Source organism: Artemia franciscana, chromosome 2 (assembly GCF_032884065.1).
Source record: "Artemia franciscana chromosome 2, ASM3288406v1, whole genome shotgun sequence".
NCBI classification, from domain to species: Eukaryota; Metazoa; Arthropoda; class Branchiopoda; order Anostraca; family Artemiidae; genus Artemia; species Artemia franciscana.
In genome coordinates, this window is record NC_088864.1 from 9798737 (window position 1) to 9814972 (window position 16236).

Sequence of the window (16236 nt, forward strand, 5' to 3'; positions counted from 1 at the left end):
GTAATTTTGAGGGGGGGGGGCAGTTGAGGGGAACCAGAAATCTTAGTAAATACTTAAGAGGTGAGATCAGGATGAAACTGGATGGGAAGAATCAAAACCTGTCTAAGATACGTGACTGACATAACTGGACCGGATCTGCTCTCTTTGGTGGAGTTGGGGGGGGGGGGGGTAATTTTGAAAATTGAGGCATTTGTAACTTACAAAAGGGTGACCAGATCTTAATTAAATTTGATATTTAGAAGGATCTTGCGCTTTAAAGCTCTAATTTTAAATTCCGACCAGATCCTGTGACGTTCGGGGGAGTTGGAGGGGGAAACCGGAATTCTTGGAAAACGTGAAAATTGGGGTATTTTTATTTTACGAACAGGTGATCGGATCGTAATGAAATTTGATATTTAGAAGGAATTCATGTCTCAGAGCTCTTATTTCAAATCCCGACCAGATCTTTTGACATTGGGGGGAGTTGGAGGGGGAAATCTTGGAAAAACACTTGGAGTGTAGGAATTGGGGTGAAGCTTGGTGGATAGAATAAACAAATGTCCTTGATAAGTGATTGACTAAACCATACTGGATTCGCTCTCTTTGGGGGAGTTGAGGGGAGGGGTTCAGTGATTTGGCGAGTTTGGTGCTTCTGGACGTGCTAAGACGATGAAAATTGGTAGGCGTGTCAGGGAGCTGCACAATTTGACTTGATAAAGTCGTTTTCCCAGATTCGACCATCTGGGGGGCAAAAGGGAGAGGAAAAATTAGAAAAAATTAGGTATTTATAACTTACGAGTGGGTGATCGGATCTTAATGAATTTTGATATTTAGAAGGACTTTGTGACTCAGAGCTCTTATTTTAAATCTTGACCGGCATTAAGCCTCTTATTTTCCTTTTTTAATCAATCTATTGATTCATAGAATTTTGCTAGAGCTCATACCATATGATCTCTTGGCTCTTAGCTCCTCTCGCCTCGTCACAAGTGCCATATGAGCTCTTAGCTCTTGTTTGGAATACTAATTTGGAGGTCCAAATACCCATCGAACAGCGACAGGAACGCAGAGGCGGATTTAGATGGGGGGACAGAGAGAGCATATGTCTCAGGTGCAGAAATTTTAGGGGGACAAAATTTCGAATAAATAATCTAACGGTTATAATTTTTTTTTTTAATGTTATTTTTATTAAATAAAGCAGATGTTGTAGTTGGCAGCAATAAAGCAAATTTAATGTGAAATTTCTATATTCCCCATATCTTCATCATCGCTCCTTGAAAGTAAAAGCATTTGGCTGACAAATGAAAATTCCGTTAGAATTTGGCCTGAAAATTTTTGGGAGACAGTGTGGCGTAAATCAAGATTTTGCCCTGGTTGTAAGGGAGACTAGAACCGCCAGAGCATCAACGGTAGATATCGTACATAAATAAATTGTTTGTTAAAGATAGTAAAGTAGTTCTAGATGATAATTAATTAATTTGTCAGACCTGAAAGAAATCCAAAAAAAGTTGAACAAATGTCTTACTTAAGTAATCTAGTTTCAGCTATTGAACATAATTCGAAATGCAAAAGAAGAGAACTTCAGAAATAGTTCAAAGAAATCAGCTATGTAGATATTTCAATCGTTTGTTGACATGTGCTAACATATATAACATATGTGCTAACGCTATTAATTAATGTTAATAATTTTCTTTTAATTTTTTTCTTTTGGTTTTAACTATAGTAGCCTGATAGATTAATTTGACTCAGGACTGTCCAAAATTGATTTAGAATTCATAGTTTGGTACTAAATATCTTATTTTGCTAAACGAAATACGTAGAAATAATAAATGTAGGTGAAAATCTGACAAAATGCACAATTGCTACGAGGTTTACTCTGCCTATTGGAAAGTGCCACTGCTTTGCTTGTCAAAACACACTCGCTTTATTGGGTTGTTGATGGAAACGGGTGGTTTAATTGTTTTTTTTTTTGGTGGTATAATCACGGCTTTGAAGTTTTTAAGAGATTTTAAAGAGGCTATTCTGGTCGATAGTTCATTGTTGTTAATATTGTTGTTTACCTTTTACCTGAGTTGATGTTTCATAATCCTTACTTTAGCATTTGAATGCTCAATCTATTTTGTGTAAAGGCTTGGTGTGTCATCTTTTATGTGGAAAATATTGGGTAGTTAACTAACTTAGAGAGAAAATGTTCTCAATATGTTTTGAAAATAAATTGGAGTGATATATAAACCAAAAACGACCAGAAAAAGTCATATAATAAGTCAAGGTCGAAATAATAAGAAAAGCAATGAATGAATAAACGAAGTTAAAAACGAACAGAAATGACGATTAATAATCAGGTCATACTTAATGTTAATAGATACTACTATGCATGAATAAATGAAACCTTAAATGAACAGAAATTAAAATAAAATGGTGAAAAATTAAAATTAACAGAAATTAATGTAGGGACGCTGCCCACATAGACCTTGCAAGGCTTAGGGTATAATTTTTTCCTCGGTTTTGCTTAACTTTTGTTGTGTAAAGCTACGTAAAAAGTTTCAGTAGTAATTTGTTTCATTAGAAATATTGCACATTTAACTAAATAGCTAATTTTTTTTTAGTCAGCAGCAAACGAAAACGAGAATTTTACTTCGAAGAATTTTCATTAGAAATATTGCATACTAATTTAACTAAATAGCAAATTTCTTTTTTAGTCGGCAGCAAACGAAAACGAGAATTTCACTTCGATGCCAATCGACAAGGAGCCTGTTATAGCTCCTGATGCTGCTAACATAGACCCCAACACTGGGAAAGCAACTCAAGGTAATCATGGAAAGCTATCAACTATTGAGAAACAGAAGCAATACTAGCAAAAGGTCTTGCGGCTCAAAGCTTTTCCGTTCTTTTGCTGGTTGAAAATTTTAAATAGAAGAGCCAGTCTGGTGTAATTTGAGTGTTTATTCTTTTTACTGGCTTAATCTTACACTAAATGATCGATAAGGTTTTAAAAGGTGGGGTGAATTTGTCCCTAAAAAATTGCAAAAACTAAGGAATAATATTGTTGACTTACAAAAACACGTCACGGAAGTAAAACAGTGAGATTAAAGAACACTTTTAACCATGAAATTGTATGATGGTGAACTTTGTTTATTTTCGTTCAGCTGACTGCTAATACGCAGTTTTCAAATTTTAAGACAGAAGGAATGCATTCTTCCTAATTTTTTCTTTATAATTGCATCCTTATGCCTTCTGTCTATCGAAAAATATATTCAGCAACACATTTACCTAGAAAAGACCTTCTGGAACAACTGTCTATCCCCCAAATACATTAAGATTTGTACAGTTACTCCAGCTGTTTCCTAGTGGCGTCTTTGAGAGGGGGAAAGGGGGGGGGCAAGCCCCCAATAACTGGTAAAAAAAACTATAATTTATTCAGTAGCTTTAAACTGTTACTCGTTTTATGTGTCAAATTTGCTTTTTGTGGCACTTGGTATTTACCAAGTGACATATAGCGATCGCAAATTCTGTCGGTCTGTCTGTCCCGGTTTTGCTAGTTAAGGCACTTCCAGATAAGCTAGAACTATGAAATTTGACAGACGTATCAGGGATCAGACCAGATTAAATTATATATAGTCGTTTCCCCGATTCGACCATCTGGGAGGAGTGGGGGGACGGTTAGTTCGGAAGATTAGAAAAAATGAGGTATTTTTAACTTACGAACAGGTGATCTAATGAAATTTGTTATTTAGAAGGATGTTGTGTCTCAGAGCTCTTATTTTATATCCCGACCGGATCCGGTGATATTGGGGGGAGTTGGAAGGGGAACCTAAAATCTTGGAAAACGCTTAGAGTGGAGGGATCGGGATGAAACTTGGTGGGCAAAATAAGCACAAGTCCAATATACGTGATTGACATAACCGGAGCGGATCCGCTCTCTTTGGGGGAGTTGGGGGGAGGGATGGTTCTGAAAAATTAGAAAAAATGAGGCATTTTTAACTTATGAAGGAGTGATCGGATCTTAACGAAATTTCATATTTAGAAGGACCTTGTAACTCAGATCTCATATTTCCAATCCCGACCGGATCCAGTGTTATTGGGGGGAGTTGGGAGGGGGGAACTGGAAATCTTGGAAAACGCTTAGACTGGAGGGATCGGGATGAAACTTGGTGGGAAGAATAAGCACAAGTCCAAGATAAGTTACTGACATAACCGGACAGGATCCGCTCTCTTTGGGAGAATTGTGGTGGGGGGGGAGTAATTCGAAAAAATTAGAAAAAATGAGATATTTATAACTTACGAACGGGTTATCGGATCTTAATGAAATTCGCTATTTAGAAGGATATCAAGCTTCAGAGCTCTTATTTTAAATCCCAATTAGATCCAGTGCCATTGGGGAGAGTTGGAGGGGGAAACCGGAAATATTGGAAAACGAGAAAATTGAGGTATCTTTATCTTACGAATGGGTAATCGGATCTTAATGAAACTTGATATATAGAAAGATCTTATGTCTCAGATGCTCTATTTTCAGTTCAAATCGGATCCGGGGACATAGGGGGTTGGAAAGGGGAAACAGAAATCTTGAACACCGGAAATCCAAGATGAATCTTGATCGGAAGAATAAGCGCAAGTTCTAGATACGTGATTGACATAATTGGAACGGATCCGCTCTCTTTGGGGGAGCTGGGGTGGATTTCCAGTTCTTTGGCGAGTTCGGTGCTTCTGGACGTGATAGGACGATGAAAATTGGTAGGTGTGTCAGGGACCTGCACAAATTGTCTTGATAACAGTCTTTTTCCCGATTGGACCATCTGGGGGACTGGAGGGAGAAGAAGAATTGAAAAAATAAGATATTTTTAACTTACGAATGGGTGATTGGATCTTAATGAAATTTGACATTTAGAAGGACCTCGTGTCTCAGAGCTCTTATTCTAAATCCCGAATGCATCCGGTGATATTGGGGGATGTGGAGGGGGAAAAGGGAAATCTTGGAAAACGCTTAGAGTGGAGAAATCGGAATGAAACTTGGTGGAAAGAATAAGCACAAGTCCTAGACACTTGATTAAAATAACCGGACTGAATCCGCTGTCTTTGGGGGAGTTAGGGAGGGGCGGAGTGTTAATTCGAAAAAATTAGAAAAATTGAGGTATTTTTAACTTAAGGACGAGTGACCATATCTTAATGAAATTTGATATTTAGAAGGAACTCATGTCTCAGAGCTCTTATTTTAAGTCCCGACCAGATCTGGTGACATTGGGGGGAGTTGGAGGGAGAAGCCATAAATTATGGAAAACGCTTGAAGTAGAGAGATCGGGATGAAACTTGGTGGGTACAATAAGAAAATGTCGTAGATACGTGATTGACGTAACTGGACTGGATCCGCTCTCTTTGGGGGAGCCAGGGGGTCCAGTGCATTGGCGAGTTCGGTGCTTCTGGACGTGCTAGGACGATGAAAATTGGTAGGCGTCTCCAGGACCTGCACAAATTGACTTGATAAAGTCGTTTTCCCCGACTCGACCATCTAGGGGGCTGAGAGGAGAGGAAAAATTAGAAAAAATGAGGTATTTTTAACCTACGAATGGGTGATCGGATCTTAATGAATTTTGATATTTAGAAAGACCTCATGTCTCAGAGCTCTTATTTTAAATCCCGACCGGCATTTAGCCTCTGATTTTCCTTTTTAATCAATCTATTGATTCTTAGAATTTTGCTAAAATTCATAAGATCATTGGCTCTTCCGGCCTTGTCATAAGTGCCATATGAGCTCTTAGCTCTTGTTATTTTGATCAGATATTTTTTTTTATTAAATAACGGTCAGTTGCACTTCATAATATGTTCCTTCAACGAATTAAATCTTAGAGAGTCAAAATCCATTCAAATTACAAGCAAATGAATAGTGCGATACCCGGGGCTATTAGAATAGAGCTTGGTTTAATTATGAGATTCAGCATCCGGTGCTGGGTGGGGGGTTGGTTGATGTGGAGGGAGAATATGTGCTGCAGTATTATGAATCTGGCTGATGAATCTGGCTGAAAAAAGCTGATTGTAGGCGACTTTCACCTTCACCCACCTGAGAGCTTGCATACGCAATATTGCTGTCGTCTGCAGTAGTTCATTGCTGACGATTTTAGTAAAAGCCGAGCACAAGTACTTAGATTTATGATAGTTTAATGTGTGTGTATTGTTCATAATGTATTGTGTAATGTTTCTAAATTCACCAAGTAGTGTGTTTGTTAAATAATTACTTTTCTTCACGACCGCTTGAATAGCACCTACTTCAATAGCAACCCCTCTTGCCCCCCCCCCAATAAACTAATGGCGGACTAACGGTAAATTGTACAATAAGCTAAAGGTTTTTTTTCCAATTTTTTACATAATTGGATTTCAGAAGAAACAAACTTGTTTTTATAACCACAGCTCACCCCCACGCACATTTCCGTCCAGTCCACTACTAACCTGTTTTAGAGGAAAGAAACTGTTATAAAGACAAACCCAGTAAATACATTTTCTACAAAGGATATTTTTTATTCCCAGTGAAGTGGGTTTTTGTGGGGTTTCAAGTCAGTAATTCCAGATGTGACGCCTCAGTTTAATTTTAAGTGATTAATGACGAAACCACGCAAGGCTGCTTCAAATTTATGGAACAACATGGATGTGAAATTGAATATTGTATATATCAAATTGTATATTTCAAAAATTGCTTCAATTTCCACTTAAGCTGGTATTTCAGTATTCTGAGCCCAAAATCTAAAATCATGGGGTTCAAATTAAAATACAACCCTTTTAAAGTAAATTTAATACGTTCGTGTTGCAAGTGCAGTGAAAGGTTTGTGGAATGCATGTTGCAAGTGCAGAGAAGGCGAGCTGTATGATGAGGAGGTGGATGATTTGAATTTTAACAGAAATTTTTGTAAGCAGGGAAGTGTTGGGCGTGGCTGTTTTAGGGGGAAGCTGTGTGGATAGAGAGTCGAGCGGGAACAAGTTTTTTTTTCAGATGAGTAAAGAACAAAGGTCTGTATTCAGAAACGAATAGAAACGATCTTTAGCATGAAGGATATTTTATCCCATCTCCCATTAATTGATATTTTCCCATAGATGAGTATGAGTACCTGTCAAGAAAACTTAAGACTAAAAAAACACTTTCCCGAGAGAAGGATCTTTCTCCTCTGAGAAAAAGATTTTCTAAGCTTCACGTTAATAGTTCATGTGCGATTGATTCTATACCATACACTGAAACCCCAATTATGCACTTCGGCATTAAAATTATTCTCTATAATATTCGTTTATATATAGTGCATATATATTTTTGGACGAAATGTGGATCACCACGCGGCAATATGTCCTCAGACATTGGAAGGACTTATATAAGGCTTCTAACTAGTTTGAACTGACTGGTTATATCAGAATTTTATCTTAATAGCCTTATCATTTTAAACTTGTTCGGACCTAATTATTTTTCGTAGCACAAAGTAGCCAACAATTGTGCGTCTTTGTAGGACCAAATCTTATCACTTAAAAAGAGCACTGGGATTTATAAATTTTTGTTCAAATTTACGGTATTACTGCTCTGATATTCTACCATAACTAGTTGATCTAATCCACCACCCCAGAAAAAAAAAACATCTGGTACAGCCCTCTAGTGGTCAAACATAAAGCTTTGTTTTTTTTTCTGGATAGACAGCAGGTAAATCCACTTCTGGATTTGTAGAATGTTGAATTAGCTGTATTAACGGCCATCAAGAACATACTCGTCTTGTTTTTTTTTTCTGCTCCAAAATTGCAGATTTTCTTATACAAAAGGTTTGACAAAAGAAAGTTTTGACATTGACAAATCCGAACTTCAAAAAATTTACTTATTGTTAATTAGGCATAAAAGTTGACACATATTTTGTAACTCCATTTTTTCGGATTTTACTATTTACTAGGAACTCTTTGTACTCAAGATGCATTGCCATGAACAGTTTGAAATTAAAGACATTGGCTAGTAATTTCAAGACCCTAATATCTCGGGTCTTCTCACTCAGATAATCGCTTGTCGTTATGGAATTGTCCTTTGTAAATCCGTCGTAAGTCCTAATTATGATGGTATGTTTCCTGACGGTATACATAATTATAGTACAATTGCTGATGGAATATGCCGTCATTTTGCTAATGTGGGGAAGGATTTTGTTCAAAGTATAGCTATTTCTGAGCATGAAGGTAGTTTTTAAAAAAAAATTATTGAATGCAAGTGATGTTTCAGCATATTTGAAGCCAATCAGTGTCTGAGCTTTCTGAAATATTGAAAAATATGAAAATTGGAGCTTTAGGCTCTGATTTTGTAACAGTTAAAACTTTAAGGTATATTTACCCTGTTATTTCCGGTATGAAAACGGTATGAAAGTAGCTTCTGTTTTTCTTGATATTGTAAAAGCTTTTGACTGCGTTGACCATTTTATACTCATAGCCGAGTCAGAAAATTGCGGTTTTAGAGGACCATTTCTTGAATTATTGTCCTCGTTCTTAAGAGAAAGATCTCAATATGTAGAATTAGGGGATGATGTTTCTTCAGTCAGTAATGTTAAATTTGGAGTACCTCCAGGATCTGTTCTTGGTCCCCTGTTATTTCTAGTTTTTGTAAATGATTTATGCAGAGCTTTTAATATGATTTCTCGTATGATCTTGACTTCGGATGTGACGGGGCAAAAGTAATTATCCCCAGCTTTGCGGATGACACTCATTTAACTGTGGCTGCACAAATAGGAATTAAGCTGTTAAGTCGTATTAGTTCTTGTATGGAGTTTGTATAAAAGTGGATGAAGCTTAATAAGTTAAATTTGAATTATAGTAAATCTTGCTTTTTATTGTATGGTAGAAGCTCAAATTATTACCCTTGGATAGACTGACTTAATTTTTCTGATATGAGTATTTTAAGAATGAAGTGTACAAAATATATAGGAGTTTTAATTGATGAATGTCTTAGTTTTAGAGAACATATAGATTATATTAGTCTTAAACTCGCTAGGAATGTTGGCATTTTAAGAAAGTTGAAGTATTCTTTTTCTTTCCTTTTCTTTTTTCCTCTCCTTTTTCGTATTGTTTTATTTGTATGTGTATTGGGGTTGTATGCCCAAACAAGCCTTGCTTTGGGCCATTTACTTGTTTTGTTTCGTTATTTATATCAATAGACCCATCTTTCTCTCTCTCTCCTTTGTTCAATGAAAATATCGGCGATCCAGTTCTTCACTTGAACCATTAAGGTTTTTTTATTTTTTCTATTTGTTTGTTACATCTTTCCAAGATCTGTTTTTTAAAAATCTATCCTTAAAAGCGGACAATTGCCCCTTAGAAAGCTTTCCTTCTAGGCGGGATGAGGGCTTTCTTTTAAGGTACTTAAGAGCATTTAATCCATAATTTTTTTTTTATAGTATAGAGATAAATCAGATCTGACCGCTGAACTGCCCTAATCTGATTACTAAAGGAATTAAACTTAAGATTCACCTATAGAGTGACCTTCTTAAGAACCTGTGCTCCTAACTTTAAGAGATGGTAAGGAAAGGTGCTTGAAGAAAGTCTTAAAGCATACTTCATAAGAAAACCTTTAAAAGTGTAAAATTGAAAAAATTCCGATGTGACCAGTTAAGGTAGGAAACTTAAGATTTTGCCTAAAGAGTGACTTTTTTAAGGTCATTTGTTCCTCTCTTTAGGGGATAGTAAAAAAAAAATTAGCTTACAGAAGCCTTAAAAAGAGTACTTATTAAGAAAGTTATAAAAGGGTAGAAAGGTGTAAGAGGGTATATATTAGGAATCATTTAAAAAGCATACCATTTAAAAATTCCGATACGACCATTAAACGAAGGAAACCTCTAGGTTTTACTTAAAGAGTAACCATGTTGAAATGTTTTTAAGGCTTTCTTAATAATGCCCTTAATAAATGCTCTTTATGGCTTTCTTAAACCACTGTTTCATAAAGGGTCACTGGAGCCATTCTAGATCTTTGCGTAGTTAGGTTATGATCGGTTCTGCATTTATTTATATATCGCCGAAGCTTTTGGCAAACCAAAAATAGCGAATGTATGAAGTGTTTGGCAAAAAACATCACTCCCATTCGAAATTGTCATTTTGATAAGTTTGGCTTTTTCTCAACGATTTTCTTTTGAAAAAATTCAAATGCCCTTAATCAGAATACTCATGAGGTTCCGGGTTCGACAATGTGCAGCAGTGAGAATTTTCTACAGAAAAGTAATTCTGAATCCTATATAAATGAGTAATTTTTAAACTTTTGGGTAATCAGCCTAGTTTACTTTCTTTAGAAACATAAGTAAAAACTTGGACCATTCTGATTTAAATGGCGACCTTCAAATTGCAACAAGATGCCATATCATCCCGTAATGGACTCCAGGAGCGAAAACAATGCATGATGGGTCTGTTTGCCGTTCAATTACTTTTGGCTCTTGGAGGGCCAACTTTTTTGGCTCTTTTGAGACGCATCAAATATTCTAATTCCCGTTCGGCTCAAGATATTTTGCTACCGATCACTCCTGGCAGAAAATGAAAAGAAAGACAGCAAACCGAGCACCCCAAGCTGTAACCGAGCTAATCAATGCTTACGCTGCAATAAGAGGGAGCCATCACCCTTCAGCTCCGACAATATAGGCTTAATGCAAAATGTTCCTTAAAATGAAGATTTCACAGTAGTTAAATTCTTCTCTCCTCCCATCCCTTTTTCTTCAAAAATGTTCTGATAAATCTTACCTTTTACCTACATTTTTATGGCACTTGGTATCTACCAAGTAACATTGTGATCGCAAATTCTGTCGGTCTGTCTGTCCCGGTGTTGCTACTTTAGGCACTTCCAGGTAAGCTAGGACGATGAAATTTGGCAGGCATATCAGAAACCAGACAAGATTAAATTAGAAATTGTCGTTTCTCCGATTTGACCATCTGGGGAGTGGGGGGATAGTTAAATCGGAAAAATTAGAAAAAAGAGGTATTTTTAACTTACGAACAGGTGATCGGATCTTAATGAAATTTGATGTTTGGAAGGATATCGTGTCTCAGAGCTCCTATTGTAAATCCTGACCGGGTCTGGTGACATTGCGGAGAGTTGGGGGGGGGCCTAAAATATTGGAAAACGCTTAGAGTGGAGGAATCGGGATGGAACTTGGTGGGAAAAATAACCACAAATCATAGATACGTGATAGAAATTACCGGAACGCATCCGCTCTCTTTGGGGGAGTTGGAGGGGGGAGGGGTAATTCTGAAAATTAGAAAAAATGAGGTATTTTTAACTTACGAAGGAGTGATCGGATCTTAATGAAATTTGATGTTTGGAAGGATATCGTTTTTCAGAGCTCTTATTTTAAATCCCGACTGGATCCAGTGACACTGCGGGGAGTTGGGGGGACCTACAATCTTGGAAAACGGTTAGAGTGGAGGGATCAGGATGAAACTTGGTGGGGAAAATAAGTACAATTCGTAGATACGTGATTGACATAACCGGAACGAATCTGCTCTCTTTGGGGGAGTTTTTTTCGTGGGAGGGGAAGGTTAATTCTAAAGAATTGGAAAAAATGAGGTATTTTTAACTTACGAAGGAGTGATCGGATCTGAATGAAATTTCATATTTAGAAGGATCTCGTAACTCAGATCTCTTATTTTGAATCCTGACCGGATCCAGTGTCATTGGGGGGGGGGGGGGCGGAAATCTTAGAAAATGCTTAAAGTGGATAGATCAGGATGAAACTTGGTGGGAAGAATAAACACAAGTCCAAGATATGTGACGGGAATAACCGGACTGGATTCGCTCTCTTTGGTGGAGTTGGGGGGGAGTAATTCGGGAAAATTAGAAAAAATGTGGCATTTGTAACTTACGAACAGGTGATCAGATCATAATGAAATTTGATATTTAGAAGGATTTTGTGCTTTAGAACTCACATTTTAAATCCACACCAGATCTGGTGACATTGGGGGGGGCTGGAGGGGGAAACCGGAGATCTTGGAAACTGGAAATCTTAGAAAACGCTTAGCGTGGAGAGATTGGGATGAAACTTGAATAAGCACAAGTTATAGATATGTGATTGACATAATTGGAACAGATCCGTTCTCTTTAGGGGAGCTGGGAGTTGTTAATTTGGAAAAACTAGAAAATTAAGGTATTTTAACTTAAGAACTGGTGACCGGATCTTAATGAAATTTGATATTTAGAGCTCTTATTTCAAATCCCGTCCAGATCTGTTGACATTGGAGGAAGTTGGAGGGGGAAACCGGAAATTTTGGAAAACGCTTATACATGTCGTAGATTCGTGATTGAGGTAACTGGACTGGATCCGCTCTCTTTGGGGGAGTTAGGGGTGGGATTCAGTGCTTTAGCGAGTTTGGTGCTTCTGGACGTGCTAGGACGATGAAAATTGGTAGGCGTGTCGGGGAGCTGCACAAATTGACTTGATAAAGTCGTTTTCCCTGATTCGACCATTTAGGGGGCTGAAGTGAGAGTAAAAATTAGAAAAATTGAGGTATTTTCACTTACGAGTGTGTGATTGGATCTTAATGAATTTTGATATTTAGAAGGACCTCGTGACTCAGAGCTCATTAAATCCCAACCGGCATTAAGCTTCTGATTTTCCTTTTAAAGCAATCTATTGATTCTTAGAATTTTGCCAGAGCTCATACCATATGAGCTCTTGGCTCTTCTGACCTCGTCACAAGTGCCATATGAGCTCTTAGCTCTTGTTTAAAACTTAAGGTAGGAGAGAATTTTGTTTTTTTAGTTTCTTTGCAATGAAAATATAACAAAATACGAATTTTCTTAAGAAAATTTTGCTTCTGAAGCTATTCAAATTCTCAGTTACTATTGACATGCACTCCTTACTTGCAGTTTTTAAGTGCTTGTTGACAACTTCATTTACCCTTTTGGTTTCAGATTTTGGAGCAGTGAAGTTAGAAGTAGACTTAAATCGAGTAACTCCTGTTGAAGCGGATGCACTTGAAGCTGCTGAAAGGAAAATTGAGGGAGAAAACCCGCTACTAGAAGTCGGTGGTATAGGAGCTGCAGCAAAGGTAGCTCAAGACGTTTGATTCTTAAGTGCATTTGGCGATAAAGGGTATTCAGTTCGAAGAATAGCAACTTTCATTAGTAGCTTTCATCTAGAAAGCAGCAATATAGGTGACATAGTTCAAATAATGGTGGTTTTCATGGTAGATGCCTGTTGATTGCGGATTTACATAAAACTGTGTCCGGAAACCAAAATTCTGGAAGAGGGGAAACAAAATAACTATTTCAGGACATAACTAAAAAAAACTGAAAGGAATGTTTTTGGTTCTAAGAAAATATAGGCCCCATTTTAAAAACTCACAGTTAATGTGGACACGAATATTATCGATAAATTTGAAAAAAAAGTCTTATTTTTTCTTTAAGATAGGACGGACTCTCCAGGAGTCTTCCTATACCTCCGATATTAAACATTTGGAGTTTGCCTGACGTTCCTGACTTAGTGATCTCGGCGGTTTTTATTTTAACAGATAGAAAAAAAAGCTGGTGAATATTTGATCTAATCAAATCTTAAAGCCGACAATTATTTTTTATACAATTCCTAAATAATTATAAAATCTGTTTCGGGTTTGCATTCTAGATTGCTACACTTCACACTCTTGGTGTGGGGTGTCAAAAAATATTCTATTAAACAATCAGAAACTTATTTCTATAATATGTATTTGCTGGCTGTAGTCCCTTAAAATTCTTTACATATTTGTGTTCTGAAGTCAAAAATTCCCCTCAAAAGACTAGATGCAGCTGTTATCGGAGCGCATGAGAATACATGAATTAGACCAAGGGACAGACGACTCGGATTGCTCTTGAGCGATTCAGTGAAGTATTAGTTAGTTGTAACCGCTGTTACCTGAAATTGTCGACGGAAGGTTGCCAAGAAGTATGGAGATACGGGAACCGTTTATATGAATCCAATATGCTAGGTGTAGGTAGTTGTCATGTGCAATTACTGTGTTATCCGAATACAAATTCAGATATACAAATACACAAGCGGCACTCAGGCTTTAGAATTTTTTTTCTTATGGACCCGTATAGATAAATTAAATTTGTCACTTTGCGGCAAGCAATTATTTAAATTTTATTTTGTGTAAATAGGTCTGCATGAAGTAAAAACCCGAAAACATGTACTTTTTATTTTTAATTTCCACAAGTTTTACCGCACCCTGACAAATAATGATGACCACACCACAGTCACGCACGCAGGGGAGGGATTCACCCCCCACCAAAATTTAAAAATGCTTAATTTTCCCTGTGAAATCTTTAATTTTCCTGATATTTCTTGCATAAGAGTTGACCCCCCCCCCCAAAAAAAAAAAAATTCTCCTCGAGTAATAATTTCTCTAATTTTCTCCTCGAATACTAGTTCTTTTTCAAATAAATCTTTTTATTTACTTACCAAATTACGAAGAATAATGCAATAATTGTAATTTTGAGTGAGAAACCCCTTGAGTTCAACCTTCTCATATTTGTTTAGTGGAAGCGGCGAAGAAAACTGATAACTTTGTCTTTGACTGATTTGCCGCATCTGAAAAAGAATTGACTAGGGAGTAAAATGTCTGGACTTCGGCTAGGCCTTAAACTGCGATGCTCTGTTGATTTTACTGATCAGACTATCCTTGTTGCGTACTATAAAATCAAAATATTATTGCTTATAAGTAGGTAAATATGGACAAAGTAGGAGGAGAACTTGAGACTTTTAGTTTTTTTTTCCAAGGGTGGAGTGGGGGACTATTTCTTCGCCGGTTACTTAACTACCATACCGCAAATGAGATAGCAAATTCGAGAAATTCACTATCATTTTTGTTTACGCGTACTAGGGTGTTTCAAACGTTCAATCTAATAGTATTTTCATGTTGAGTAGTTTCCAAGACATTAATCTTTTAATAAAAAATATGGAAAGATTTAAAAAACCGTGCAATTTTTTGTTATGATAGCTACACAGTATCATAAGTCCGAATGCCAAGTACGGCATCACTATTGTAATAAGTTGTTATTGCGATTTTGGATTGTCGTTAATTTTTGTTTCATGCATAGGTTGTTAAGAAGAAATTATTAAATCTACCATTTCGAATGATCCTAAGATGTCGTTCCCCCAAATTTTTGATTTGGTAAAAGCATGGGCGGAAATTTTTTTTACAGTTTTTTACCTTGTTATTCTGTTCAGAAAATATTAAGAATTTATGTATTTGTCTGTTGTAAGAAATAGATATTAAGATTTGTAATTTCTATTCACAATTTTTTTTTTGAAACACCTCATACTGCAATAGAAAAATATTAAATGATTTTTTTTAGACAATGGCTAACTTCAATCAACGTGATCAAGCTGGATTATTCAATCCTGGCCCTATTGTTTCAAATCCCCAATCAAAACCAACATCATACTTTCAAGAAGTTGTTGTACAACCCCCTCCGATGACTGTCTATGTGCCTATTGTAGGAGTTTCACGCCCTGATCAAACCGGCCAAAGTCAGCCTTTTGGATTGTTTGGACAAACTGGTCAGGTAAATCCACAAGGCCCAATTCTAAGTCAGCCGAATGTAAACCAGCTGGCAGGATATCCTCAACAGGGTAGCCAGTGGACCCAGATAAATCCCACCGCTGTTTCACCACAGTCTGAAAATCAGCGTCTGCTGAGTCAGCCAATCGAAGGCTATGACACTCAAGGAGGAACGGTTGGAGGGCAAAATGTTTTCATGTCACAGCGAAGCTCAGAAAAAGTAACAACGGCTCAAGAGCAAGCAGAAAGAACTCGGGTTAATTTGACATCAGGACGTGGGGACTAATTTTTGATGTTTTTTGTTTTGCAATTTCTTTACTGTGAAATATTTTTATAAATAAATTTAATAAATCGAATCTTTTAACGGATCGAAATTTGGCCATTTATGGGATGACTAGTAAGTAATTAATAAAACACAGACAATCAAGTTTTCCTACTATAGTTACCAAACACTCGTTTAAAAAGAAAAAACTCATCTAAGAAACAAAATTTGCAACTTTAGCAGGTAGTGATTAGCGATTTGAAAGTTTAAAAAATACCTGTATTAAAAATCTTTCTTGGGCTCGCCGCTATAATTATTGATAACATAAATTTGCTCTTTATTGGGAATTAAATATAAAAAAAAGAAGTTCTTTTAACTGAAAGTGAGGAGCGACATTAAAACTTAAAACGAACAAAAATTACTCCGTATATGAAAGGGGCTGTTCCCTCCTCAACACCCCACTCTTTACACTAAAGTTTGACTCTTTCCCT

General features: G+C 36.8%; 1 protein-coding gene across 1 annotated transcript in view; it reads left to right on the forward strand.

Annotated features, from left to right (window-relative positions):
• Positions 1-15851, forward strand: part of LOC136037152 (uncharacterized) — a 29886-nt gene extending 14035 nt beyond the window's left edge. The window contains exons 3-5 of the mRNA XM_065719671.1: positions 2676-2784; positions 12860-12996; positions 15278-15851. Coding sequence (XP_065575743.1) covers positions 2676-2784; positions 12860-12996; positions 15278-15769 — 738 coding nt within the window. The 3' untranslated portion in view covers positions 15770-15851. The remainder of the gene's footprint in view (positions 1-2675; positions 2785-12859; positions 12997-15277) is intronic.
• Positions 15852-16236: the final 385 nt, after the last annotated feature.